Source organism: Andrographis paniculata, unplaced genomic scaffold, assembly GCF_009805555.1.
Source record: "Andrographis paniculata isolate CXL003 unplaced genomic scaffold, ASM980555v1 Contig30END, whole genome shotgun sequence".
In the NCBI taxonomy this organism is placed as follows: domain Eukaryota; kingdom Viridiplantae; phylum Streptophyta; class Magnoliopsida; order Lamiales; family Acanthaceae; genus Andrographis; species Andrographis paniculata.
In genome coordinates this window covers 1,801,365-1,829,317 of record NW_026137563.1, presented here as the reverse complement: position 1 = coordinate 1,829,317, position 27,953 = coordinate 1,801,365, and the positions used below count along the sequence as shown (strand labels likewise).

At 37.2% G+C, this 27,953-nt stretch overlaps 7 protein-coding genes across 11 annotated transcripts; 3 read left to right on the top strand and 4 right to left on the bottom strand.

Moving 5' to 3' along the window:
• Positions 1–132: 132 nt before the first annotated feature.
• On the bottom strand, positions 133–3,382 carry LOC127246418 (transcription termination factor MTERF4, chloroplastic). The gene is made up of 2 exons (XM_051267804.1): positions 3,244–3,382; positions 133–3,060 (listed from the first exon to the last, which is right to left on the bottom strand). Exon 2 carries the CDS (start codon positions 3,048–3,050, stop codon positions 1,452–1,454), a length of 1,599 nt encoding a protein of 532 aa, XP_051123761.1. The 5' UTR covers positions 3,051–3,060; positions 3,244–3,382; the 3' UTR covers positions 133–1,451.
• A 628-nt stretch (positions 3,383–4,010) lies between these two features.
• On the top strand, positions 4,011–4,631 carry LOC127246392 (uncharacterized protein At2g23090-like). Its single transcript, XM_051267727.1, has 3 exons — positions 4,011–4,153; positions 4,259–4,299; positions 4,402–4,631. Exons 1-3 carry the CDS (start codon positions 4,078–4,080, stop codon positions 4,519–4,521), a joined length of 237 nt encoding a protein of 78 aa, XP_051123684.1. The 5' UTR covers positions 4,011–4,077; the 3' UTR covers positions 4,522–4,631.
• On the bottom strand, positions 4,489–11,186 carry LOC127246390 (casein kinase II subunit alpha-2-like). Its single transcript, XM_051267723.1, has 10 exons — positions 11,048–11,186; positions 9,399–9,528; positions 7,569–7,763; positions 6,552–6,709; positions 6,221–6,311; positions 6,073–6,138; positions 5,672–5,754; positions 5,370–5,433; positions 5,204–5,272; positions 4,489–4,975 (listed from the first exon to the last, which is right to left on the bottom strand). The coding sequence occupies exons 1-10, from the start codon at positions 11,131–11,133 to the stop codon at positions 4,919–4,921; spliced, it is 999 nt and encodes a 332-aa protein (XP_051123680.1). The 5' UTR covers positions 11,134–11,186; the 3' UTR covers positions 4,489–4,918.
• On the bottom strand, positions 9,420–13,670 carry LOC127246391 (transcription elongation factor SPT4 homolog 2-like). 4 transcript variants are annotated; one of them, XR_007837723.1, is made up of 7 exons: positions 13,482–13,669; positions 13,301–13,392; positions 13,111–13,166; positions 12,330–12,391; positions 11,911–11,956; positions 11,679–11,801; positions 9,420–9,528 (listed from the first exon to the last, which is right to left on the bottom strand). XR_007837723.1 is itself a non-coding variant. In XM_051267724.1 (6 exons), the coding sequence occupies exons 1-6, from the start codon at positions 13,593–13,595 to the stop codon at positions 11,268–11,270; spliced, it is 402 nt and encodes a 133-aa protein (XP_051123681.1). In that variant the 5' UTR covers positions 13,596–13,670; the 3' UTR covers positions 10,886–11,267. The 4 variants fall into 4 exon arrangements, 2 of the variants coding, with proteins under 2 accessions (XP_051123681.1, XP_051123682.1); XR_007837722.1 differs by lacking the exon at positions 9,420–9,528 and adding an exon at positions 10,886–11,299; XM_051267724.1 differs by lacking the exons at positions 9,420–9,528; positions 11,679–11,801 and adding an exon at positions 10,886–11,299 and having other exon boundaries at positions 13,482–13,670.
• A 282-nt stretch (positions 13,671–13,952) lies between these two features.
• On the top strand, positions 13,953–15,373 carry LOC127246717 (uncharacterized). 2 transcript variants are annotated; one of them, XM_051268241.1, is made up of 4 exons: positions 13,953–14,118; positions 14,232–14,566; positions 14,791–14,858; positions 14,943–15,373. In XM_051268241.1, exons 2-4 carry the CDS (start codon positions 14,467–14,469, stop codon positions 15,135–15,137), a joined length of 363 nt encoding a protein of 120 aa, XP_051124198.1. In that variant the 5' UTR covers positions 13,953–14,118; positions 14,232–14,466; the 3' UTR covers positions 15,138–15,373. The 2 variants fall into 2 exon arrangements, with proteins under 2 accessions (XP_051124198.1, XP_051124199.1); XM_051268242.1 differs by having other exon boundaries at positions 14,212–14,566.
• Positions 15,374–15,867: 494 nt separating this feature from the next.
• LOC127246716 (zinc finger protein ZAT10-like) lies at positions 15,868–16,899 on the bottom strand. Its single transcript, XM_051268240.1, has one exon. It carries the CDS (start codon positions 16,741–16,743, stop codon positions 16,039–16,041), a length of 705 nt encoding a protein of 234 aa, XP_051124197.1. The 5' UTR covers positions 16,744–16,899; the 3' UTR covers positions 15,868–16,038.
• A 2,515-nt stretch (positions 16,900–19,414) lies between these two features.
• LOC127246311 (uncharacterized) lies at positions 19,415–27,908 on the top strand. The gene is made up of 7 exons (XM_051267596.1): positions 19,415–19,776; positions 21,849–22,582; positions 23,577–25,144; positions 25,458–26,267; positions 26,357–26,438; positions 27,238–27,285; positions 27,705–27,908. The coding sequence occupies exons 1-7, from the start codon at positions 19,485–19,487 to the stop codon at positions 27,906–27,908; spliced, it is 3,738 nt and encodes a 1,245-aa protein (XP_051123553.1). The 5' UTR covers positions 19,415–19,484.
• Positions 27,909–27,953: the final 45 nt, after the last annotated feature.

The following is a 27,953-nucleotide window of genomic DNA, read 5'->3' as shown; positions in this document are numbered from 1 at the left end:
CTCTGATAGAAAAGCTAAGCTACCAGTAGAATATGAACAAGTGATTATGATCAAGCGTGGGGTGTTGTAATGATGATTATGCTGATGGGTTTGCTGCTTTAGAATGATACCTAAGTTATATTTGACTAGAAAAATAAAACAGTCGAAAATTTCCCGAGATATAAAAGCAACTGAAAATTTATATTGGGCAAGATCAGAACATGAATCAGGACAACAGTGACTGAAGGCACATATCAACTAGATAATTTGGCATACAAGTTTCTTGTATGAGATAATTTGGATTAGTTTAATTGGGATGAATGGAGGGATTAGCAACTGACTTTATTTAAAGAATTTCATTATAGGAGTAATAAAATCAAGAAATACTGAAATGATGATGTATTGCTGGATACAACATGTATCAGGCATATATGACCTTAGAACTTGGTAATTTGAACTCAAACATCTAAAACTGATTATGGACAGAAATCAATTGATCCAATTTACTCAGACAAGAGCAAGCAAGAATCTCCTTTCCAGGACCTTTTTCCTCATTATTTGAAGCATAAAGGTAACTACAAATCCGTACAAAGGCGTAATGAAATGAGAAATTACCTGATCTGCTCAGCCGACAATCGGCAATAATATTACCTAGATTCTTGGCACGCTAACTGTTTCCATGTAAATACCGTCGTATATTACATTAAGAGAATTGTCATAAATTGATTGATCAACAATATTCAGAATCTGGGACTATTTTTTCCCCATATGGATAATATATTTTATTCACCTCTTGCGTATGCAATGTATGTATAAACCTATTTTTAGTCCTAATGTAATAACAAATCAGTTAAGCTACCTTCATATCAACACTCAAGGCCATTTCTCCGACAGAACATCCTATATTTTAGTTCATATCTTCCTTCTTAACTGATCATTCAAAAAATGAAGTGATCTACTATTCACCTATTCTTTATCATGAACAACTGTTAGCACAAAAAATATCAAGAACAACTGGCGAGCAGATTTTGTTATTATACACACATGCATATTATAGGAAGGATGACACAGTGGCATACAAGTATGACAAAATAAACTACTTATACCAGTGAGAGCTTTCTGCCTTGAGTTTTTCCCTTGTTATCTGCATCCCTCCATAAAATTAAAAAGTAGCCACCATTGAACAGTCTTTCAACTCATTTCAGTATGGAAGCACCATAATAGGCCTATCAGATCTTTTATAGTTGGACCAAGTGAAATCACTGCCAAAACAATTCTGGATCAAATTAACAAGCATACCTCTTTTAATAAACATTCCTGTTAGAAGACTTGTCCAATCAATCCCTATAAAATTCCTAATGCTGAAAATGGGCACAGGATCTGAAAAGTGCATCTAAGGCTACTTTACACAGAGGAAAGTTCCCTCATATGCTTCCACTTGTCTTGATAGCAATCCTCTAGCCTCACCAATTTTATGCATAGTCATCATCACTGTCATCTTCATATTCAGAATCAGACTCTTCATTGCTGGATTTCATGAAGCTATTCATGTCAAAGGAAGAATCTGAATTCATCTCTTCCATGTCAACAGTGTCATAACTCATTCGCTCTTCAAATTTCTCATCTGAACAATTGAGAAGCCAAGCAAGAGAACATTTCACCCCCTTCTGATGTATCATCTTGTGTCTTGGTCTAATGGTAGATTCAAGGCTATAAGTAAAGTAAGCTGGGAAAGCCACCAAATCATCCAATGGCCTTGCCATTGTGGTCTCGAAGTACTCAAAACTGAGTCTCATAATGTCAACATTCAAGGCCATCAAATGTGGACAACCCACAACCATTCGATTCACTTGTTCCATAGAGAATCCACATTCCATTAAGAAATCTACATGAGTAACAATTGCTTTGTTGCTCAGGCTGACAATTTGGGGCATTTTCTCAATGACCCTCCCAAAATCTTCATGACTCAATCCTATGATGGAATTGAGGAAGTCCCGTTGACCTGGAAGCTTCATTTCCAGGTCAATTCCTATGACTTCAGGATATTGTGCAATCACAGCTGCAAGTGAAGTATGTCTAACATTGTATTCTAAAAGCAATTTGACATTTGGTTTCACCTTCTCAGCAAGCCCAAAACCAAGAATGTGTGGCCGTTTCTCAATCAGTCTTGCAGCAGCTTGACATGGAATTCCCAAGCTTCCCAAGTACTCCACAAATGGTTTGATCACCCGACCTACTCGCATGCCCAGTATCTCTGGGTACCTCGTCAGCACCCCTCCTATCTCACGTCTAGATACTCCAATTCCAACCAAATATGCAACTGAAGTACTCATTGTGCCCTCAAGTTTGAATCCCAAAACTTCTGGGTACTTTTCAAGGACTCGAGGAATATCATTAGGCTTGATGTCCATGCCCTGAAGATATTTAACAACCGGCTCAAGATCAACCACAACACTAGCATGGAGGACCTGTGGGTACCGACGCAAGAATTCAGTAAAAGTGGACTTCCTGACACCCAATTTCCCAAGGTAGTCAAGCACCGGAACCATGTTTTTCTTCACACTGCAACCAAGGACAAGAGGATAATTGTTGATATCTGCAATTGTGAGTCCTAACTTATGAAGGAAATCCACTCGTTCTCTCATGACTTCAACTGTGACAGGGAGCTCTAATCCATCAAGCTCATCAGGAACAATCCCAATCCCCCTCAAAAATTCATAAACACGAGCCCGGTTAGCAATCCTTTCATTCTTCATTTCTAATAAACTGGGGTGAGTGTAAAATGAAGCAGGGTCAACTGGTTTCTCCTCTTTTACGAATCTATCTCCCTTAGACAAAGATACCTCGGTACGAGTAGATGAACGGGTTCTGCCAGCAGCAACTGAGGAATGAAGCTTTATCACAAATCCACACCTTCTCTTACAATGACTAGAAATGCACAAAGTCGGTGTAGAAATCAACTGCGGCTTTTGGAACACAGAAGCCGGCAACTCATAATGCACGAACAGGAAATTGGGTTTCGTGAGAGTGACATAGCTTGAAATTTTCATCCCAACCATTAACATGACCATCCAAAATTACCTGCATTCAAAACAAAACAATAATAAAATGTCACTCCTAACTACCAATACTACGCACTATCTTTGCTACTGCTACACAGGCAACTCTAAAACACAGAAGTTCCACCAGACTGCTTATGTAACATATTATAAAGACAGCAGAGCGGGAAATCAAACAAATACAACAAGATAAGAAAACAAGCACCTAAATCAGGCAGCAAGAGCAGCGAACAAATCCCAACTCCTCCGGAACATAAACCAGGAGAGAAATTAAAACCGGAAATGGGAGTGAAGCAGATGAGATAGATATTTCGACGAACCTCTGCAACCCACCGCAGAGTGAGGTGGAAAAACAAAGTTGGCAGAGTGAAATGGGCCAAATATTTTTTGGTAGGCTTAGATTTAAAATGGGCTTTAGTTTAGTGAGCCCATTAATCTTATATGGCTTTATTGAGCCCATTTCATTATTTGGTCAAAGATAGTGTATTTATTTACTATAATACACCTACCAACTTCCACCAATCCAGACCATCAAATTAAACTATTTATTTTAATTGGATAGTAAGTATTTGATTGTCTGCCACAATAAAAGCTGGGAGTGAGAACCAGCTGTGGAGATGAGATGAAGAACCACTTAGTGGTGTGGTGTATAGTATTTGGCATTGGTTTGTTAAATGCAAAGAGAGCTAACTGCCAACAAGCAGCATTTATGGCGTTGAGTAGAGGTTGGAATGGAACAATGATGATGGTGACGTCCATTGAACATTTTGGGTTTCTTGTGGGGCTGACGCGTGCCCAAGTTGCCATCAGTGAAGCTTCCTCCCCCCTTTCCTTTTCTGGCCTGTTGACTTCTTCATCTTCTTCCTCTTGGGTCATGTCCATTCTCTCATCTTAATCCTTCAAAAAATATTAAAGAAAAAGGAACACTAGTCCCCCCTCCCCCCTTTTGAAGTTTATTTGTTTATATATTGCAGCCACAAATAGAAGGGATTTGAGAGTGGCTGGAATTGAAAACAGTACAGAAGCAGGCAGGAAAAAAATGGGTGGAGGAAATGGTCAGAAGTCGAAGATGGCTCGTGAGAAGAATCTGGAGAAGCTCAAAGCTGCCTCCAAGGGTACGTCTGTAATACATTTGTCTAGAGGGAGAGAAAGAATGCGTGTGTGTGTTTTATCTTAGGATTGTTTGTTGGTGATGAAGAGGGGTGGGTTGGTTTGTGCAGGCAGTCAGCTTGAATCCAACAAGAAGGCCATGAACATTCAGGTTATATATATATATATATATATGTGCTTGCTTGTAGCTAGTTTCAGTGATTGATCTTTGCTATCTACCATTAAAATGATGTGTTCTTGTTGTGTGTGGCAGTGCAAGGTTTGTATGCAGACATTTATTTGCACTACCTCAGAAGTGAAATGCAAGGAGCATGCTGAAGCTAAACACCCAAAGGCAGACTTGTTCACCTGTTTCCCTCATCTAAAGAAATAATTACAATTGTTATCATTATCATGGTTTCATCTATGCACTGTGTGTGTATGCCTCTGAATTGTGTGAACCACTTTCAAGCTTAATATTTAATGCACAACTCTTATGGTTCATACATACATACATTAATATGCAATCTAGCTTTGCTTCTCTATTTTCTTATCCCCAGTAAGCCAAATATTAGTATCATACACTTCTTTATATGGTGGGAGAGAAACTGTGTGATTTGTGGATATAATGAATGTACAATCTTGGAAGTAAAGTTTGGGAGTGTGCTAATATTGAAGGAATGAAACCACATTCCATCTATTCATTACAAGAGTCAACAAGTTCTCATCATACGCGAGAATTCATCATTGTAACAAAATGTTCGATAATACTTCTTGAGCTTTACGCCATATTAAGTGCGCATCCTGCTGTTTTCTGCAGCTCTAACCTGGTTGAAGTATGGATGCGCCTGAAACAATTACCACAATGTTCATATTCAAAGCATATTTATATGCATTTTCATCTCAACTTCTTTGTGATTGTTCGAAGAGCAATCTAAATATATATATATATATATGTGTGTGTGTGTGTGTAGTGATTAGTATAGACATTGACTTAAGAAAAAGTTGTTATAGCTATCATGGGTGTTCCCAGCAAAGATTGGGATAGGAAAGTAAAAAGGGAGAGAAGATGCTACCATTGCCTCCTTGGCTGTAAGCCTGTCCTGATGATCGTAGCGCAGCAGCTTGTCAAGAAAATCAATGGCCTGTTCATTAATTGCAAAATCAAAATAAATTAAGCTGTGATGTTAAGTAGATTATCTGACAAGGGGAAGAAGAAAAAAATAAGCCAGAATGAATAACCTCTGGTGAAACCAGATGTTGATTGTCTGAATTAACAAATCTTGACCACGGTTTCCTACTATGCCTGAGAAACAAAGCAACATCAGTAACTCAAGTTCATAGAAAATGTTCATAGTTTTACACATAATGATATGGTTTCCTTTTTCATAAGAACTAATACATGTTCACAGAATACACATATCATGCTTGCATTCAGAGGAAACAACAGATTAAACACATCCATTAAGTTTTTCTCCAGTTTGCATTGTGGATTGTGAATTTGAAGCAGGAATACTGAAAGAGCAAGTATATGTTATTAATACCTTCCAACAAGAGCATCAAGTTGAGGATCCAATTCAAGATGATATTTGTTCAGATACGCATTCAACTCATCTGTCCCAAGCACCTGTTATGTCCAAGGTTACACAGATATATACAAACCTAAGGCAAAATATGGAGATGTGAATATACACAACAAAATGCAGAGTACAAGAGAACCTCTTTCTAACCTACATGAATTTCTCAAAGACTCCAACCCAAAAACATCTGATTGTTCAAGAGGTCATATTAATCTTATAAGATGGCAGATATTTACTTTTCTCTAAAGAGATTATAACCGCATCAATATTCAGACATTGCAGTAAGTCCATGAAATGAAATGTGATATGGATGCAAAACGAACGAGTGAGAAGAAACTTTTTCCAGAAATATTCTGGAGACCAACCTTGGCTATTTTAACAAGTTGATCCTGATTATCATGACCATAGAAGAACGGTTCTTTACGAAAAATCTGTAATCAGAAGAGTGGTCAGACATGTCGAAACTTAAATAAAAGCATATATATATAGAAGGTTGACAGGAATGATCCATACCATTCCGGCAAACATGCAACCAAGACTCCACAAGTCCAGAGAATAGTCATAATCTTGCAAGTCAACAAGCAGTTCGGGACCTTTAAAGTATCTAAAATATATAAATTTTTTTAGTACAAAACATCAGAGACCACCATGACAAATGCATGTACATTTCAGTTGGAATCTTATAAAGTGACAAAATATTATGAAGAATAGATCTATCACAAATTTGAATCAGCAATACCCTCAGGGCTCGCTTGGTAACATTGACGGTAGCTCAAGTGTGAGCAGAAATCACTGGGCTTTACCACCCTAATCAAAATAAAAAGAAAAGATGTAAGTTAGGAACCTTGATGCGACCCTGACATTGTATTCTTTTCCAGGGTGATAAAATTCAGCAAGCCCCCAATCAATCAGCCTAAGTTTTCGCAGTTCGTGATCAATCATAACATTGTGAGGCTTGACATCTCTATGCATTATCCCTTGCGAATGGCAATAATCCAATGCCTGCAAATCCAAACATTCAGCAACCAGTTAAACCTGCAGTAGTTCATTGACATCTTCAAAAGATTGCAGGCAAGGAATCTACAAAACTTTGATACAATAACTTTCACCCACAAGTCAGCAACATTTACACACTATTTATCTTAATTCGATTTTAAAAATACAGATCACTCCCCCAAAACTCCATAACCAAAACATGAATTAAAATTCAAGTTGAATGAATAGTAGTCATTTTCTGATACTAAACAAGAATTTAAACATGAGAATTGGTGTTTTTTTGTGTAGTAAATCATAGCCTACATGAGAACCTGCAACTACCAATCAAAATTGATATCCAAATCCTAGTACCAAAAATTACAGGATAAGCATATGCTGCAGGCTAAAGAGCTAAGGTACATATAATATACTAAAATAGCACGTTAGAAGTAGAAGAATCCTTGCTTCAGTCGCATTCCATATTGAGTCATCAAATGTGAAATTTGATTATTCAATGAAAAAAAGCAAACTCAATACAAGTATTTCAAAGATTAATTTCGCCTCTATTATATATCTCACATAGGACAGATGAGAATAGTCTCTCCACGGATAAATTTTTTCAAAACAGTGTTATACATTTACATTTCTCATTCAGATACAATTCTATATGATCAGATAGGCCGATCCTCGTCATTCCAATTTTTGGTGAGTAATTATTTTATTTAAGTCAATCGTTAAATCAAACCTTAATAATAATAAAAAGGAAACAAAAACAAAAAAAAAAAAACTGTTAATGTGGTCAAAACAAGAGTACAAAAGGCACCAAAGGGGATAGAACAATATGTCAACTTACGAATACACAAAAGTTATAGAGTGATAATTAAACCTTGAGAAGCTCATAGATGTAGTAGCGTATATCATAATCAGTCAATGTTGGATACAAGACTTTGAAATCAGTGCTGTTCACATATTCAAAAATTAAGCTAGGAGTTTTTGAATGCTGATCTCTAACTATATCAAGCAGCTTCACAACATTTGGACCTCCACAGATACTTTGAAGGATCTTTATCTCTCTCTTTATCTGGATGAGTTCACAAAATAGTCAGTGAGCAGCCATGCAAAAAGTATGTTATAAATAAAGTTCTAGGTATCATTAGCCAGTGTCACAATATGCTAATTAGTGAAAAGTCAGGGGAAGCATTATAGAGTTGAAGATATAAAGTCATTATTTTAAAAGTTTTAAAGATGTAGATCCAACAAGTAAAAAGATGTGGTGACATATATAACACCACCATACAACAAGAACTTTACAATTTATGCCAACATAAGCTATGCGGAACCATAGTTGTCAATCACGGATAGCGGTGCGTAGCAGTCAACATCTAAAATGCTATAGCGGGATAGCGGTATGACCGCTATTTAAATATTTAAGAATATATATATAAATTATTATATATACAAAATTATAACAAAAATATATAAAAAAAACTATACATTAATTCATAATTATCACTCAAACCAATAAAATGTTAATATATATATATGATCATAACTATTAGATTGTTATATAAGCAAAAACAATTAGATCACTATTGTGTGATAGATATATATCAAAGCTAATCAGATTCAAAATTTGATAAAAATAATTTCTTTCTCATTTTCATCATCCTCATTGTTTGATTACTTTTGTCTATATATTCTTCCTTTTCTTCTTCATTCTCATCCATTTATTCAATTGTTATATTCATCACCTTGTATAATATCATTTCCTTTTTTAAAGCTAGAAATACCTATAGCTTTCTTTCGCATTGATGTATTGATGTTTGTATCTTAGGGTAGATAGCAGACCTATTAGCATCAACAACAACTCCCTAGTCAAATTATCATTGTCAAATATTAATTTATCCTCCGCAATTATCAACTTCTTTAATTAACTATTTATTTGAATCATTCAAAACAATAGGACCAATCACATCATTGTTAATGATCTAACAAATTTTGGTTATACTTATATAAACCAAATCTTACAACTTTTGGCTTTCTAATTTATTTTTTTTCTTGGAATGAATCTAAAAATTTAGTTAATATTTAAGATAAATGTTTTTTTGTCTATATTCTAATAAAAAAAATACATTTTATAAGTAAAAGTTAGATTTCAATTATTTTATAAGATAAATGTTTTTAAGGTCTAGCGTAACGTAGTGGAGTGGCGCTACAGGCCGCTACCGCTATTGCGTAAACGTGGAATTGCGGAGCGGCCGTAGCAGCAGAGTGTCTTTCTGCTACGCTACGCCGCTATTGCACCGCTATAGTGCACTACTGACAACTAGCAGCGGAACATCACAATTAATTGAGTGAAAATTTGAAACTATCACCAACTACATTTGAAACTATCACCAACTACAAATGCTATACAAAGCACCATTTACAAGTGACTTTCTCTTCCAAGGAACTTAATGTGTAGTGTCTAAACTATTATGAATCCTTTAAAGGTATTTTGCCTGTTACAAATTCCAATAAACCGTTTAAGGAATTCTTAGGAATATATATTTATTTGAACATAGAACCATGAATATAATCTTGGAAGTACATAAACCACAAAATCACTGAAAATAATTTGTACAAATTCTAAAAAGTTAATAATCCTTTTAAATTAGGTTGTGATTTAGTTATTGCCTCATTAAGAACCAATCTCCAAAGCCTTGATAAAGTTTACCTTCTTCTTCTTCACTGGTTTGAGAATTTTTATGATGCACCTTTCATTGTTTGTTACATTTATACCTTCAAAGACCTCACTATATTTTCCCCTTCCCACTTTCCGAACAACTTCATAGTCATCTTGATCGCTGAATTTATCAGGAAAAATGTATGTGATTATACTGAACCAACAGAACCATCCAGAGGAAAGTCGTATACTTAAACCTATGCTTTAGGAACCAGAAACAATTCAGATGGGCTGATCATAGTCATAACGCTAGATTAGTATAGAATCATTGAACTTATTCATTCCCAGAAGCAAGTGACAGAACCAGTAAAATCATGTATCTTGAGGGAATCAGAGAGAAAGCAATCAAAGATCTTAACACATCAAAAACATGTTCCTAATATTTTATTCTTTCAGATCCCACAATCGATATCACAAAAAATTCCACCGGCGCCAAGCCTGAAGTGAGAGCACAAAAACTATGTATGTGTAAATTTTTTACAGCACAGAAAAATAGTAACATCAACAAAAGTACATAAAAAAAGTTTACAAAACGAAGACTTGGCAATACAAAATATCTTTCAACCAACCAACTACTGAGTTCCTCAATAAAATGTAATATATATGTCTTATTATAAACAAATAATATTATTAATCTGATTTACCTAAACCAGGTTAAAGGGTAGGAATTTTACTTTCTGTTGCCTCATTCCTCAATGTAAACAGGAAAACCATAGAACTAAAAATTGCTAAGTGAATTGAAAGTATCAGTAATATTTGTGGTTAAGCTCAGCATGCAGTTTAGCAGAAAAATTCCTCAATCCTGATCACTTGATACTAAGAATGGAATAATTGAGCAAAGGGTAAAGTCGTTTGGTTGAAGGAAACAAGAGTTTAACAAATTTAGTGGTTTGCAGTGATTCAAGTGAAGCTTTCTTAGTTGCAAGGTGAAGGCAGCCCTTTGGTGAAATGAAGTCAACGAATGATATTTTAATTCTCTTTAGGAATCTTAGAACTTATTACCAAGATATCACAATCAGCCAGCATATTAGGTGCAATCTCAACTGTCATGTGCCAAAAGTATCTGACCAATAAATAAGATTTTTTTTTTTTTTTAAAAAAAAAGAAAAGTCTAAGTGATACTTCAATATCCTGTGCTGAATGATGCATCATACAAAGCTTTGGCCAGACTATCCAGTATTAAGGCATCCTAAACTGTTGTTCACAATCGAACAATTCACCATGCATCCCCAACTTAAACCGTGAAAGACTACAGTCTTGTAGCAATCACACTTTGAATAGCCTATAATCACATAAACTTCTAGCAGCTCGTTCGGTAAAACCATTTTATGATTATGACAAGCGTTTCAAGAATATAATCCAGATCCTTTCCCAGTACAGTTACGTTTATGCTCAACAAAATACAACTTAACATGCACCATAGAATTAAATAAAAATTATGTAAAACCTTCAAAGAAGATCTTCTAGACATTCCAAAATAAGCCTGAATTAATGCATTTCCAACCGCCATAAATAATTTTTTTAAACAAAAAAATTCAATATATATGTCCCTTCACCCAAAATAGAACAAACAGGACAATAGATGAAAACGACGCTAATTCAGGGAAAGCCGCAAGGATATTCATTTATAACATGTATACCCCCACTGAACAGTGAGAGACTCGTAATCCCAGTAATCCCGCGGGCGATGAACGTTGACGTCGGTATAAACGCGAGCTTGAGACATCACAATCTTTAACCTTTCCTCCGGAGAGGGATTTGGGTCTCTTGACGAGTAGATTTCCGATTCTTGCTTGCCTAATGGCTATGATATTGATAACTATACAAGTACAACCACACTGGGCAGGATGATGAGAAATCTCACTGGGCCTTCCCGTAATGGCCCAAAATTCCTGCAATATAATTGAATTTGGGCTTCGTCCCTTATTACCATAAGATTAATAATAAAAATAATGATAATAATATGATTATTATTGAACCCTGCCCATATTCAAATGATTTTTCCGTAACAACCTTCAAGATGATCAAATTATTTTGGGCCGTTGGTTCGGATTCGTAACTGTCAAGTCATGTCTAAAAGACCTCTACTACTTTTACTCAAATCAAATCATTATTTAAACACAAACAAACACAACCAAGCATGCCCTTATTAGTCATAAAAAATATTGATATCTAAAATTTAATGTCAATTCAAAACATCAATAGTCAATGAACAAATCTCACATCAGAATTTACAAGTTCAAAATCATTCCCAGAAATGTCCAAGAGTACCTGCTATAGCATATTTGTTATATGCATAAGAAGCATCATCTGATCTACAAAAACGGTAGGCTTCTTGTGGTAATATCAATTTGCTTACAGAGCAGCAGAATCAATGATCCAGAGGGCTTTTCACTATGATTATTACCATGTGAATGAGAAAATTACATGTGTAAATTTAAAGGAAAAAAAATGCATATAAGAGCTGTAAGAGCTAAAGAATGCATTCAGCAAGATACTCAACCCCGTTTTGGTGGGACATAGGGAACATGCTCCTCTTCACATAGATTCTGCAAAATTTCGTAATTGGCATCAGAACAACTTCAAGTTAAAAAATTGTGGCAAAAATGACATCGGCTGTGTAAAAGGTGAATTTTGTTACATCCCGACATGGGTTTTGGTTTAAGGAAACAGCCTTTTGAAGAAGGCTTTCAAATTAGACTAGTACTAAGAGAGTTTTAAGGAAAATTCTATGCTGTTGAAGGGCTTCCAGGTGTATAATTATACTAGATAAAAAGTTTCCAACCGAATTTGCTGTTAAGGGATTGAATTCATGTATCCAAATAATCCAACCATTAAGGTTAACTACAAACACCGCTGCAAAGGAAGTGATATTCTGAGTAATTGGTTGATTTACTTGAAGATCGACTTCTAACAGCCTACCTGCAAGTCTTGAGGGAGCGCTTCAGAGACTGAAAGAGTGTAACAGCCAGGAACAAATTTACCTGAAAAATAACAAGAGATCAAACAGGCGAAACAAGAGTCCTGGCTTTTATGATGACAGAAAATTAGAGAATGCTTAAGGATAGAGGTGTGGATCGGAATAGCATATCGTATGTTCAATTTCACAGCTTATGGCCTATAGCCCTATACAAGACTCCTTAGGCTCACATCAGATTCTGGTAGATACAGATAGTAATGACAAAAGAAGAAGACATTTCAAATTCTCCAAAAACTTCATTAACTAATAAAAAACTAACAGCCCGTGGCCCTTAACATTATGGTTGTCCTCCTGATCAGAATCCCAAAAAATGAACCAGAGCAAGCAGCCATCTCCTTATCTTACGGCCCAGAAAATGCATGGCTGAAACTCATTTTCTATTCCAGTATTGCAGGAAGCATGATTGAAAAGTTGTTTAATGACTGCAAGTTAAAGTCTATATTTATAGCCAAACAGATTATGTGGCTTGTCCAAGTCCCCGACAAACTAGAAATATGAACACGTAGTCGACAGCTTGATAGCTAGATTATGCTAAATCATTCAATCAAACTAAACACTTAGTCTTATCCGCAACATATTCTCCCTAAAATTGATAGTCCTTTTCCTCTTTCGACTCAAGCATCATACGTACTAAATTTAGTAGAATTCCAATTCACGTTGAAGAACTTTGGACATAACAGAGAAAGCAACCATTGCAGTAAGGTATCAGAACAAGCTACGTACCAATCCGGAGCCAACGAGCAGCCCAGCTCCTGGATGGATCCATGACGGAGATTAACCTAGTAGAAAACCGCTTACGTTAAATTATATAAATCAAATTCTTAGAAGGAGAACTTGCTCTCCTTTCCTTTCACAACAAATAAGTTCAAATAGAGTACAAAAATAATAGGACAAATAATAAAGGGAAACCAACCCAGTGAAATTGGGGGTCGTTGCCTCAACAACACGTTCGTGATCGTCCTCCATCTGCAAGACAGGGCAGTTTTCGCACCCAGATTCCCGAAACTGTAAAAAAATTACGCGTATCACCACATAATCTCTCCAGTTATTTAGATGGGCAATTCACACGAAAAAAGAAAAGGAACGAACTGAACCTGGTCGTATGTTTTTACGAGCCGACATCGAAGGCAAGCCCTAAGTTCATGGCCGAAACTGGTGGGAATCTGCGCCGCAGCCGGCCCGCCGCCGCCGCCACCATGACCCGCCATTGTTCCCTTTCAGCGACTCTGCCGGAACCAATACCGATTATCGGAAAATTAATGGAACACACCCAAAATATTAAAAACTAACACAGGCTTTAGTTATTTAGGGTTTCGAGCTCCATAGTCCAGAATTCTCTGGGCCTCTCTTAACTGGGATTAACTTATAATTGGGCCTATTGGGCTTCAGCTGATTATCCATAAAAAAAAAAAAATCAGCCCAATAATAGGGATGACTATGAGGTTACTTTCAGAGCTCCTGGACCTCAAACACCAAATGAATCCACACCGTTCATTTGGATTTTGAAAGGTGTGGATCCACGGGGATCTTCAAACCCGCAGGAATAAGGAAAGGGAGTTGTGCTTCCTCACTGCAAATGCAAATCCTGAAGGCTCGCATATCATGGCGCCAGCAACTGCATCGTTGCCTCTTCATTAACTCACTCCCTGCGGAAATTCAGAACTCTAAAATCCCCACATCTTGATCTGCCCGCCCTCTTAACATTTCCAATGTCTGCAGGCACAGGCAATGGTACGACCCGCCGAACAGTAAAGAAGGAAAAACATTTACATACTTTTTTTTTTTTTTTTTTTTGATCGGAAACATTTACATAATACTTTTTAGTTGATCGGTTTGTTGGGCAGGGAATGGGCAGCGGCAGTTTTTTCTTTATCTTCCCAGATATTGTGGTTGACTGTATCTGAGCGAAATCGAGATTTTCTATTTAGTTTGTTATTCAAAGTTTGCTTTTCGTCAAGGCCGATGCTTGCGTTCATTTTCGACATCTAGGGTTTTGCCGGTGGAAGAAATTAGGGAGAATTTGTTTGGGGGTTTTGGGTTACAAAAGTAGTTCATTTCTTGTTTTCGTAAGCAAAAAGAATGAGGGCTTTTGGATTCTGGTGCTTGTTTCTGTTTATAACGACAGCTTTTTTGGTGAACCTGCGTCACTATGGAAGCGAAAGCAGCAGCTCGAATCCTGGTAATGAAGTTCAATTTCCTTGGGATTTTCGACCTCTTTTCGACTTTTTTACAAGAAACATGTAATGGTGAATCCTATACGATGTTCATTCTATTTCTCATTTGGCTGTGTATAACGTTATTCGAAAATTACCTTCCTGATGCATTTGTGGGATTGCAATTGCAATAATGGAAAAACAGTCGTCCCTGTTAATCAGTTCGATCCAATTTCTCTGTTCTTTGCAGGTAAGGTTTCTCTGTTCTTTGCGGGTAGTAATGTCTTGGCAAAGACAGTTAAAACCAGGAAGCTTAAGGTAGACATTGACATTGAAATTGAATGTCTTGCCAAGTGATCCTTACTGTGTCCTATGCTCTAATCTTACTCTCTGTTGTTGCAGGATTACATCGATCCGCATAGCTCGAATCAAGCGGGTGGATCAGGCCGTGTTAGCTTCGAAGATTACGGTGCTATTGATCCATCCCCAACCTCAAAGACATCGATCAGACACGGCCCCATCCAGCACGATACTCCTCTGCTTCCTTACATTCCAATTCCTTCCCCTCCTCCAAGTGGTTCGGACAACAATGGGTAATGTCTGCTCGATCTCAATGCTAATCACAATGCCTCGGACCCATCGGCTATGTGTCGATGGAGAATGATCTAATAGATGCTTAGTTAGTTGTATTAGAATGCCTACACGAAATATATAAGTATTGTGCATAGTTTTGTAACTTCTTCGTTCTTGTGTCATCCAGTTCTTGGAAATCTTGAAACTTTTGGAAGTTTGGTTTTATACTTTTATTCCGGTAAAAATTGTTGCTTTTGTTATTGTATTGTGTTAATTGTGTTGATGGCTGTGGCTGGACCAGTATCGATGTAGTAGGTGGAAATTTTGGACAATGTCTAGGTGTGTGTTATTGGGTTCATGAGATTTTAATGAGTCATTATTCACGTGCTCGTTGATTTAAGGACAGAGATTGCCCAGTGCAAATAATCACGTTTTGATATCTTATCATCTCTTTTACGTCTCTTGAAATTAAATTTAAGTTAATAAAAATAAAATTTACAGCAGCCAAATTGAACTTTAAATTGACTGCGGATTCCACTGTTTTGTGTAATTTTTTTATGGAGTTATGGTCCTGGACCGCGCAAGTGGTGAAACGGCCAACGCGTGTGGCCGTTTCAACGACAGCGTAAGTACAGTTATTAGTAACAGCAGCAGCCAGCCTTATATTACACATGTTGATCATACGACGGCGGCGACTAAAATAAGGTTTTAAAAAAATAGAGTAAAATAAATTGATTGAACAAGAAATTTGTATAATTCGAGATTGATATCAATTAAACAATGACTAGCACTGATTCATCCAATTCTATTTACATAAAAATAAATAAATCCCACTCCACCAATTTTAAATGCGAAATTAATCTTGAATCGACATTAGCTACCGGCGATTTTAATTTTTCCTAATTTCTTGAATTCCGGCGGCCGTTCACTGGATTTCCAGCTTCAACGGCGCCGACAGCCGCGACTTCTTCGCCGGGTGGGGGCTCGAGACTTCATCTTCGCCGGCGGCGCCAAATCGGGGCCAGAAGTGATCGGGTTGAGCCGGCAGGTTCAAGTCGAACTCAGCCCGGTGGCTGGCTGTGGACCCCACACCCTCCGACGTAGTCGCGGCGGCGTTGCTGTGTGCGCCGCCGTCGTAGTGGCGTCGCTTGTGCCCTCCCAAGGCTTGTCCGGTGGGGAAGCACTTGTGGCAGATCGAACACTGGTGCGTCCTGCCGCCGACGGCGGTAGTCGCGGCGGCGGCGCCGACGGACCCGGAGGCGGAGGCGGAGGTGGTTGACTGCTCATCTCCGCCGCCGGTGAGCTTCCGATGGCTCGCCTTGTGGCCGCCCAAAGCTTGGTAAGATCCAAAAGCCTTGTTACAAACCGAACACTTATAAACCAATTTCGAAGAATCCGCCGGCACAGGAGGCCGCGGCGGCGCCGGCACCACCACTCCATGCCGTGGCATAACTGCGCCGGCGCCGCCGCGAGCGAGCATGATCAAACACAGCGCCAAGTACTCCTCCTCCGTCGGCTCACTCCGCGGCCGCTTTGACCGCTTGCCTTTAGTCCACGCCTCGAAAGCGCCGTTATCGAACTGAAACGACGCCGTCGCCGCCGTGGGAGAGTTCAAAGCTTCGAGGGCCATTGCTATTGAATTGAATTTTCCCAAAAAGTTGTGAATAAGGAATTGTTTGGCTCAGATGTGAAGTTCCCGCAAGGCAGAAGCGTCTTTTATATAGGAAACGAGTGAGCAGTCTAAACAGGGCATAAGAAGGAAGCCAGGAAGTTGCGTGTTAAGTGTGGGGAAAGTAAGAACCTTACTCAACTCAACTAAAATTAAAATTAAATAAGTGGTATTTTTAGACAATAGTATTTATTATGTAACCAAAATTGATCAGTCAAAGTCAGAGCTTGGACACGCTCTGCACTTGTCCTAGTAAAAGTTACACTATTATTGACTTTCAATTCTTACGTGTTTAAATTAACCATATACAGCTAAAGGTATAATACTAGAATCAATGAATGTATTGTGCGACAAGGATCTTGCCCAATTGGCAATTGCAATTAAATGCACATTCTGATCCAATAGTAAATACCTTGATCCAGCTAATTAGGGTTTCAAATACAAATACAAATACAATGCACTGCCTTTAGTCGAGTTCATGAATCTAACAATCTCCCAACATGGGCTGCTGCTGCTGCTGCTGGTTTCGCACGTTCTTAATTTTTAATTTGACTTTGATTTTTGACTTATTATTGGTCCAATTTGTACTGTTAAATCGAAGGGGCATTCTTGGTATCGCATTGAAGTGGTAGGGGGTATAATAGTCAAAACACCGCCTCACCCTGTTTTTGTGATTGGGTTTACGCTTTACACACACTTCATTGTTAGTATTATATACCAACAGTATTATCCACGTGTTGAATTTTTTTTAAAAATGTGGATTGATTCTTTCTTACATAGTTATCTAGAAAGAATCTTTTTCTTTTCTTCCTTACCTCTCAAAAATTGTATGTATTGTTGGGCAGTGGTTGGCTCATTGTTTGGCAAACTTAGTCTCACACAAAGTGAAAGTGAATTTGAATGTGAATGTAGAATGTGCCTGAGAGGGTAGTTCTGACTTTTGACTTGGATGGATATGCACGGAATTGCATTTCTTTTGTAGGTCTTCCAATTTTATTTGGTATTCTAGATTGTGAGTACTATTATTAATTAATTTTAAAAAGTCTTTTTTGGATCATTTATGGCCTAATTTATAAATATCTTAAATTGAAGGATGATTAGCGAAGCGGTGACCTCATAGCAAGAGTCGCAAACCCGATATTGCCCAACATAACGAACTGTACTCAGCGTCATTGTAGAGGATAAGCGTGACTTCTCTGCCAGACTGCCACGTCACCCAAAGTTGAGTGGACCGCACTGTTCGGCACTATAGCCTATAGTGTTAGTGTGGGCCGGGCCGGGCCGGGTCGGGTCGGGTGAACTCGATTAAATTGGGTATTTATTTAAATGCATGTTAGCTTTGGTTTCCTTATCTTTTCACCTTATTTTTTTATATTATTAATTGTTTTTTTAACTAAAAAATATTTATAATAAATATTTATCAATTTTTTTTTATTATTTAAATTATTGAATTAGTATTTGTTTATATTACTTTCAAGTATTCATTTTTATTCGAATTTGACGTTTTCAAACAAAGTTCACAATACTTTCCAAATATATCTTAGTATACTACTTTCTCCGTCTCAATACAATAATCATGTTTGCTATTTTTGTCCGTCCAAAAATAATAGTCTTATTTTCATAAATAATCATATCATCGTAAAACTATCCCTATTTTTTTTATTATTTTTACACAATTGTCACTACTTTTTACACTAATATACTCGCAGGCAAAAAAATCATTTATCTTTACTTTTAGTAACTATCAATATAATATTAATATTTCTTAAATCTCGTATCCAACACAATAAGATTACTTTTAGGACGAATATAATATTATATTTGATTTCTACCTTGAGTTTCATATTTTATGATAAAGTCAAATGTATATATATGGTAGTTTCAAGCGTATATAAATTAATTAGGCTTTTGTTTACTATTAAGTTTAAAAGTTTTGGAAATATAAAAATAAATTGATATTGGATGTAATGATTTATATATATATATATATATAAAATAGTTGAAATAAAAACAAATATTCAGTTTTATTTAAAAATATTAATACTATTAAAAAATGTTTTTTTTATATATATACATATAGATAGAGCCTTTTTAGTTTTTTTTTTTTTTTTTTTTTTTTTATAAAAATAAGTTTAAATTTAAATATCATTTTCGTTCAACATTTTAAGTCTTGTTTGACTGTACTTTCACGTTAGTCTGAAATTAAAGATTGATTTGAATTTTTATTAAAATAGTACTTTAATATAATATTTTATATTAGAAAATAATATAATAAATATATTAATATTATTTTGAAGCTCATGTACGGCTAAACTGGTAAAGCTAAACATAGAAGATAAGAGAAGTTAACAATAGTTTTTGTCATTACATCCGAATATTAAAAGTTGGAATGTAATTAAACTAGTAATACAACTATCATTATAAATGTGTAATAAGTTTATTACACAGAATTATTAAAATGTTAATTTGTGACGTCACTTGTTTTTGAAAAATATTGTACTATTAATTATCATTATTACTGATTTATTTTTCATAACATAATTTTTATTGGGGGACTCAGTTTATATATTTCCACAGCTGAGGGGCAAAGTTGAATAATGTTATATATAAGGGGCAAAATTGGAAATTAACGAGTGTCGTCTATTGATCTGAGGTTCAGTGAAGTCTGGGTTTGGCAGAATCACTCGTAGTCAGTCGGTGCTATGGCCGCAGCCGAGCAGCCGCTGAAAAAGCGGAAGTTGTACGACCCGCCGCCACCATCTCCTCCGGCGGAACCATCACCGCCTCCGCCAGAGCCTCCGCGACAACCCCCGCGGCCGTCGACGCCGCTGTCTTTGTCCGAAGAAGAGATACTACAGAGGCGCAGGAGCAAGGAAGAAATTCGAAATATTTTCTCGTGCTATAAAAGGATAAAGTTCTGCATCGATCAGAAGGATAAGCGATCTATGCCGGAGCTGAAAGAAGCTTATTTGTCTCTCATCAGTGCTGCTAGAGGTCAGGATGTGGATTGTTTACATTCATCTTTATCAGTAAACTTGGGTCGTTACTGTTAGTTCTCTGAATTCGCTTGCTTCTGTTCTAATAACTGAAAAAAACTAATTTGAATACAGTGAACCGATGCTTACCTGCCTCTCTTCCGTGAAACTGAAAAGCATAATCTGTAGGGTTTTAAATTGATCTTTATGTTTCGGCCTTTGATAATTTATCTGAAAAACCATCGATTTACATTACTTGGGACATCAAATTGAACTACTGCGCGCGAGATGTTTGAAGTTCCGGTGATAATTGGATTTTACTTGTAGAGATTTTCTTTATTGCCATTGTTTCAGCTCCGCGAATTGTTTGTAGCTCTGCTTAGGTTAAAATGCATTGGCCTGATTAATTTCTTTCAAAAAATATTTGTAGCAGTGACTTCATCTGTAGACCGTAGTCTGTATTCCTATATCTTGAGTTCCTGTGGCATAATCCAGTATCTGTATTCAAGTGCTCCATTGTTCTCCCTTTTTAATTATTCAGCCTAATTTTAAGACAATTCTAGACTTCACTCCACCTATCACATATTTAATCATTTTCGGTTAATAATATTCTGTAGTTATTTCACCAACCATGTTCTCACAAATAGTTAAACTAAATGTATGGACATAACAAGTCCTGCCATTTTTCTTTATAATGACAAAGCTTGACAACACATGCAAAAGCATAAAGCTGAAATGACATGATTGTCTAGTTAGCGTTGTTATCTCACTCTTGCTCAAAAGGTACATCTTGACCGGTACTTTTAGTATCATCCGTATCTAATATATGAGCTGCTCTTATTGTCAAGACTGTGAGCATTGATGTTTTAGGGCATCCATACCACGTGGATCATGTGAGCATCATTAGCGGATTTACATTGGATTACTTGATAAAATTAGCACCAATTTTTTCCTGGTGACATCATCTATACCCTGTATATTTTAAGGTTCAATTAATATTTGATATGTTCCGTATCTGCAAGTATTATATCTCTCGCTCTTACACGTACATTTTTGCATATATTTTTACTTCTATACTGTATATGTTTGTTTGCCCATGTGTATCACAAATAAATTTCAACAATCAACATAATATTATTTTTTTGAATCTATGGGAGAGAACACCCTTTGTGCAATACAGAGCATATATTGCATCACCATTCACCAGTGATTAAATCCCTATAAGATATTTTCTTCTGTTTAATCAAGTGGACAGTAGAAGTTTGATAAGATCGTCCTTAAAGCTACCCCCTTACCATAAATGACTGTGTATAGTTATTTCGTTATCTAATATATGCTGATCATTTTGATTATGTTCCTCAACAAAGTAATTCTGTAATAATCTGGACTACAGGAGCCTGCCAGGTATACCTCTAAGCAGCAACCATTGTACGATGCTCATATGAAGGCATGACGTTGCATCTAGACTTTGCATTAACTATCATGTAGAAGAAAAGTTTCTATAAAGTTGGTGCATAAGACTAAGGACCATTAATTATCACTTCATTGCTCCACATATCACTGGAACTTCCTAGAAATGTTGATTTGGACAAGCATGTCTTCCTTATATTTTCACTTACTTCATTGTTGAAGATAAGGAAAACTAGAGGCTAGTGGTGTTAGGATCAAATTATTACTCAATAACTTCCAATCCATTAATTTCAAAGCCTATTTTTTTCTTTTGGTATTTTATATTAATTACATGCTGTTGCTTGCTTATATTCTCCCCTAATGTTCCATTAACCTTTTTTGTTTATCCAAATACTTTTTGGATGTGATGTTTTGTAGGGAATAAAAATACAAAATAACACACCATTAGTGTATGGATAAACAAATTTAAGGCTCTATTGTTATATGATGTCCATGTCTCTTGCCTGTACTAATACAGACCTAATTATATCATTAAGTGACCTTTCAACTACTTTCTGTGATTGCATAACAAACATGGAGTTTTGGTTATTATGTTTTGAATTTCCAGTTGTGTATATGCTTCTTTATGCAGCAACTGGTCTGATACTGTATAATGCTGTGAATTGGATCATGCCATTGCAGGCTGTGCACACGCAAAGTGTCTGGCAGCAGAGTACATAACACGTTATGCATCATGTTGCCCTGCTGTACTTGAATCTGCTGCGGATGCTATCATGAGTTTGTATGAATGGTCCTTTGATGTAATAAGCAAGGGAAATGACATTGATGGTAATGCTTTTGAGACTGCAAAGGCTTGTATATTTGGGCTAGCGAATATCTGTCAAGCTGCTGCTTCTGAGGCCACAACTGCAGCAGCTGCCCAAGCAATATCCTCTACAGTTTTTCTAAATCTCTTTACAGTTTTTGCTTCCTCTTTCAAGGGAAAAGACATATTTGATATTGTTGGGAAGAGTGTCTTGAAGATATATGCCTCAGAGGAATCCTTTTCTGACTTCAAGCATAAGTTTTTGGAGGAAGATAATTCCAAGTTGGCCAAGTTATCAAAGCTTCACGCATTAAGCTTTCTAAAGATTTTATTCAGTTGTCCTAAAGATTCCCTTGTCGCTTGCTTTGATCTTTTCAAGTCCAGTGGAAATGAAGGAGCTCAGAAAGGAAAATACTTTTTTCATCAGTTAACAGCTGAGCTGAATGATATTGGTGTTCAAAATATGGATGAGGGGGATGATGGATCATCCAATTATTTCAGTAGCACAAACTGTGAGTTGAAGCGATCTCCTGAAAATTGCCCTGCGTCGAAGGAAAAGTCTTCTTCAAATTGTTCCTCATCCATATTGAAGAACTGCTTGTTGGGACTGGTAATGCTATAAAGTACCTCTTTTAAAAAAATTTCCAGTAGCATTCAAATCAAAGCATTGTCTTATTGAGTACAAATAACTGTAATTGTACTTGTGGCGTCTGACATGTCTGAAGGCTTTTTAGTGGGCCCTGTTTTTGACACCATTATTAGCGAAAGGATTCATTTTTTCTTTATGTATATATATATATATGATAATATAAAAGCAGTACAGGAACTAATTCCCTTAATCCCCAAGTTGTTTCTTTAGTATGATCAGCTTGTATTTGCTTTCTCGTTTGAGGCTGGGTTAATCACTGCTCTTTTCTTTCTAGTATAAATATTTCATTTTTATATGCAATTTTCTTCCATGTCATGTTTCCCATTTTGCTTGATGTGCACTGTGGTACTAATAACTGTAACTAATGCTGCAATTGCTACCCTATTGAAAATTTTTAGCGTTCAGTTGATGTATAGAAAATTGCTTGTTACTTTGTGTTTTATCCATCAGCTTTAGGGGCTTAGATTATGCGTTTGATGTTAATTTTGCATCTATCACCCTTTGGAGTTAAGAAAAGTGAGATAAACCTTTCGCCTACTATATTCTTCGATTTTTTTCCATTATTTAATGAATGTATTATCCTATGCTGGTCATTGGCATTGCATGGTTATAAATATGAAAGGATGGAGTTATTTAAATCTAGTCGGATTGAAGCCAGTAAAATCGTGTAGGATGCTATTGCAGATAAATTGAAATTTGAAAGCAATGATTGTTATGCCTACATGGCGTAAAAGCATGATTTCAAATTTGACATTAATACATAGATTAATTTATTGAATTAACAGCTGTTAGTAATTAAACATTGATGTTAAAGCCTGGTCCTCTTCATTCAACTGAAACACCCTTCCTCTGTAATGGTATTGTCATTTTACATATTCCACATAACTGAAGCTCAAGATCCATTTTCTTTTTAGCTGCTGCAATTGTAATAGTCTTTGTGATCTCTGTCTTGTAGGTTCTTAGAAAAGATACGGCGCTTAAAAGTGTAGTTTTTTCAAGGTACAGGTTTCTTTCTCAATCGGAATCCCCTGAAGTTGTTTCTGACATTACCTCTGTTCTAGAAGGTGTGTTTGAGTCATTTGCTCTGCAAGTGAAGGTTGAAGACAGTCACATTGATGGTGGTGCTTGTACTCCTGGATCATCTAAATCTGCCAATCAAGGCTTGCTTTCGGGGATATCTAATCAACAAGGATCACCTGTAATTTCAGGGAGAGATTACCCTGACAAAATTTCAGGCATCCATTTGAATCGGCAGTCTTTCTCACCTAGAGCAATTACACCACGGGATTTTAGAAGCAACTCATTTAACGGCAGAAACCATTCTCCCCATGTAGAGAGAGGTGCAACTTCAAGTATGGATCTCTCATTACCTTCTTCAAGATCCTCCTCTGTAGCTGCAAGTTCTCCTTTTGAATCTCCCAGTCCCAGGCAAGCAATATGCTCACCTCATTCTTCAACAAGCCATGTGGTATGGTTTTCTGATGGTGACCCAGCTGCCATGGATATATTCCCTGCTTCGAAACAACTCTGGCTGGGATCATTAGGTCCTGATGTCACTGAAATGCTTATTAAGTATCAGTTTGAGAAGTTTGGACCCATAGAGCAATTGCAATATTATCCATTTAAAGGGTATGCTACTATTGAATTCAGAAATATAATGGATGCCTTAAAAGCTAGGGAAGTGATGCGAGGGCGTTCACTATGGGGTACCTGTCTGCGGATAAAGTTTTTGGATACTGGATTAGGAACAAGAGGAGTTATAAATGGTACTGCTATTGGTTCAAGCTGCCATGTCTATGTAGGAAATGTTGCAAGCATACAGGCAAAGGATGAGATGCTACATGAAGTCAAAAAGGTACTTCACAAGGCTCCTCGAGCTGTTGTTGATGTTAGCAGTGAAGGTGCATTGTTAATGGAGTTTGATTCACCCCAAGAAGCTACTATTGCAATAGCTCATCTGCGGTGGTACCGCAAGGAAAGTGTCAAATTTCACCCTCCTTCCTCCAATGTCGTGCCACCCAATGTAGTGATGAATGCTGAAGATGCCAGGCCTGCTACTGGTTCAGTTCATGTTGACACAAGAAACGCTATCCCTGGTCATGGCTTAAGTGGGTCTTTGCATGACCAAATTGCAATGGATAATCCTTCTGAGGGTCGCCTTGCAAGGACATCGGGGTTATCTTCGCTGCTTGCACAGTTACGTGCAAAATACAACATCACTCGTCCTCAAGGTTCTTTTGAAAATCATATACCTGGCGCTCCTATGCGGGAACATGAAAGACCAGCAACTAACACTCTATGGATAAATATTCCAAATATAAATCCATCATGTATCACTGACGATGAGCTTTTGGCTGTTTGCAACCTTGCAATTAGCAACACTGGATCAGTTGTCCGGATTAGTAGAACAAGTATGCCTGCCGGTCCTTACTGGTTTGTTGAGTGCAGTAGCCCAGATACAGCAAATACCTTATTAAAGAATTTACGTGAGTGCCCAGGGATTTTCTTTCAGATAGAGTTCAGGTTAGAATCGTGCCACTCTTCTATTAGTTTCTTCATGATTTTCTTCTCTTTCTTGTGAACACACTACTCGCCAAATCTCTTCACTTTTCATTCTACTTATTATTGTTCGGCATGAGTTTTCTCTATTTTGCTTGCGTAATCTGCTTCTACTTTTCCTGTCATGATACTAAAAAGTTTTATAAAGATGTTCTAATTTTGGCCAGGAGATCCCTAGTGGGAATACTGTTGTCCTATCACACTTGTCACATTTACTTCCAGTTTTCTGTGAGAATGAAATTGGCATCTTTCTAAAATTACCCTATGTTTTGGTCAGTAATTCGGCAATGCATCATGTTGCCACTCCCTCAGTGAGACCTGACGGTGGTTCTTTGGAGCTTACATCACCAAGAATATGTCAAGAAAATTATAGGCCCATGATGCAAAATATGCGTCCGTTCCAATCAACATGGACTGCTGGTGCAAGCTCCCCATCCTTTTCAGCTCACACTCCAGGTTCATCTATTCCTCCACCTCAGCCAGTTCAGGCACCAGGATTTGTTCGACCTGTTTATCCCCCTCCTAATAGTTTATGGGATCCCCGTGGGATGGGTCACCATTATCCCCCAAAGCCAATTCCTTCTACTGGAATGGCTCCTCATGCTCATACCAATATGCGAGGTCCACCATTTTTACCTGCTTCTGTGACTCCACTGGCACAGATTCAGGGCAGTTCAGTGGCACAATTTGATCCTTTGTTTCCTCGGCCTGTTGTTCCTCCACCACTATCATCCTTACCACCACCTCCATCTAATGCACCACCACCCTCATTGCTACCTCCTCAACCTAATTTCCGGCCCCCATTGCCTCCTCACCCTGAATTACAGCCTCCATTGCCTCCAGCACATCCACCTCCAGCTCCACCTCCTCCTCCACCTTATTCCCTGCCACTTGCATTTCCTCCTCCCCCTAGCTCACCACCCCCACCTCCACCATCTGCAGTTGCTGGTACAGAGAGCAGGTCATCTGAGCACTATGGATGGCAGGGGATATTGAGTAAAAGTGGTGTTTACTACTGTACGCTACATGCGCAAAGAGTAGATTCTGATATTTGCCGGTATTCAAATGTTATTGCAGAGCCCGCAGAGTAAATATATAATCTTGCCCTTCATACAATTATTTGAAATATATATATATGCCTTGATTTTTAATATTTTCTAACCGATGAATGTGCAGGTGGCCTGCTAAGTTGGATATGACAAAACGCACTGATTTTCAGCATGTGAAATCAACATTTTCTAGTACTCCGCCTAACCGAGTGAGTTCCGAAATTTGTTGTTGCTTTCTCCTCTTGTGTCTTTGCATATCTGTGTCTGCCTGCTTATGTCCTCTTCACACTAGTGCGTTTCAAGTTTCATTTCCTAGCTGCATAGGTATCTACTAGTTTTAACGTCAAATTCTTTTTAGCATAATTAATATTGCCAATTGGCATAGCATAAAATGATGCACTGTTGAATGAGATAATCAGTGTTAGAATTCATTAAGAATGCTAAGTTGGTGTCTACTGTCAACAGCTTGTCATTTAATCTAAAGGTTATATCCTCCTTATATTGCTAATGGGATCCACAAGAAGCAAAAGATAGATGATGTTCAAGGTTCTTAAAAAAGTTTTTACTTCATGCATAACAATATTCTCCACTTTCGCCGTCTTCCAAACCATTTTTTAAGAAACTTATCATTAGACTTTTAAACAACTGCAATAATCAAATTGTGTCCACTGTCTAATCAATGCATATGAGCTACAGTTATCTCAAAAACAATCATAAAACAGCAATTTAGGAAATTGGAACTTATCATGGGCAACTAAATGCCATTTCATATCATGCTGTGTTTTGGTGATCAAGATTGTTTGGTCCTTCAGAACTTTTGTGGCATTCGAGGAAATCTGATCTTTATTTAGTTAATGATTTACCATTTCCCTCATAATTTGTACTCTCTTGGTAATTGAAGTCACTTGTGATATTTACTTAACGTTGATTTATAAGCTGAATATTGATTTTTGGATAATCAAGAAAATTTTACTGGATGTTCTAATGACTCTCTCTAAAATGTGGCAGAGAGAAATTTGTTGGTTGCTGCCATCCACGCATGGTGATCATAAGGGCGTAAGTTATACTTTTAATTATGCAGTTCCCTTTCCTCTTCATGCTGCTATAGTTGCTGCACAAAAACATTTTCACATCACAAAATGGAAGCCCTTTTCGATACTTTTTTGCATGTTGACACTTTAAGCATTTGCTTTAGATCAAGCACAACAATTTGCTACATTAAATTGTTTATTGTACCAGATAAAAGTACCCCTCCCCTCCGGTTGTGTTGGAAATTCCGGAAATATGTAGGGCTTTATATAGCTTTATAAGATATGCAACACAGGTTTATTCTGAATAGCTTTTTTGCTGCAATTACATGTCTGATTTGCCATCCAAAGGCTTCTCATTTCTTTGCTATGATTCACATAACTGCACTTTATCACGGCTCATCAACTTAGAATATATATTTAAACTCTTTCCATTCTATTTTGCAGTTTCAAGATTTCATATCATACTTGCAGCAGCGCAACTGTGCTGGAGTAATCAAATTACCATCTTCAAAGTCCTTGTGGGCCAGATTACTTTTCATTCTTCCATACTCACCCGAAACTTGCTCTTTGCTATCGATTCCTGCTAATCCATCTCTCTGCCTGATTGGACTGGTTGTTCCTAAGGAAACAAATTCCGAGTTGACGTGATAAATGCACTCGGAAGTCATCCACAATACTCTACCAAAGTGCTTA

Coding starts and splice junctions, on each gene's coding strand:
- LOC127246418 (XM_051267804.1), bottom strand. CDS start 3,050: ATGGTCATGTTAATGGTTGGGATGAAAATTTCAAGCTATGTCACTCTC.
- LOC127246392 (XM_051267727.1), top strand. CDS start 4,078: ATGGGTGGAGGAAATGGTCAGAAGTCGAAGATGGCTCGTGAGAAGAAT. Junction 4,154..4,258: donor GCTCAAAGCTGCCTCCAAGG/GTACGTCTGTAA, acceptor TGGTTTGTGCAG/GCAGTCAGCTTGAATCCAAC. Junction 4,300..4,401: donor AGAAGGCCATGAACATTCAG/GTTATATATATA, acceptor TGTGTGTGGCAG/TGCAAGGTTTGTATGCAGAC.
- LOC127246390 (XM_051267723.1), bottom strand. CDS start 11,133: ATGTCTCAAGCTCGCGTTTATACCGACGTCAACGTTCATCGCCCGCGG. Junction 7,764..9,398: donor AACCAGTGAAGAAGAAGAAG/GTAAACTTTATC, acceptor GAACTCATCCAG/ATAAAGAGAGAGATAAAGAT. Junction 4,976..5,203: donor TTACAGCCAAGGAGGCAATG/GTAGCATCTTCT, acceptor TAATTGTTTCAG/GCGCATCCATACTTCAACCA.
- LOC127246391 (XM_051267724.1), bottom strand. CDS start 13,595: ATGGCGGGTCATGGTGGCGGCGGCGGCGGGCCGGCTGCGGCGCAGATT. Junction 13,167..13,300: donor ACGACCCCCAATTTCACTGG/GTTGGTTTCCCT, acceptor GTTTTCTACTAG/GTTAATCTCCGTCATGGATC. Junction 11,957..12,329: donor CGCTCCCTCAAGACTTGCAG/GTAGGCTGTTAG, acceptor GAAATTTTGCAG/AATCTATGTGAAGAGGAGCA.
- LOC127246717 (XM_051268241.1), top strand. CDS start 14,467: ATGAGGGCTTTTGGATTCTGGTGCTTGTTTCTGTTTATAACGACAGCT. Junction 14,567..14,790: donor AAGCAGCAGCTCGAATCCTG/GTAATGAAGTTC, acceptor TGTTCTTTGCAG/GTAAGGTTTCTCTGTTCTTT. Junction 14,859..14,942: donor TTAAAACCAGGAAGCTTAAG/GTAGACATTGAC, acceptor CTGTTGTTGCAG/GATTACATCGATCCGCATAG.
- LOC127246716 (XM_051268240.1), bottom strand. CDS start 16,743: ATGGCCCTCGAAGCTTTGAACTCTCCCACGGCGGCGACGGCGTCGTTT.
- LOC127246311 (XM_051267596.1), top strand. CDS start 19,485: ATGGCCGCAGCCGAGCAGCCGCTGAAAAAGCGGAAGTTGTACGACCCG. Junction 26,268..26,356: donor GTTATTGCAGAGCCCGCAGA/GTAAATATATAA, acceptor ATGAATGTGCAG/GTGGCCTGCTAAGTTGGATA. Junction 26,439..27,237: donor CTAGTACTCCGCCTAACCGA/GTGAGTTCCGAA, acceptor AAAATGTGGCAG/AGAGAAATTTGTTGGTTGCT.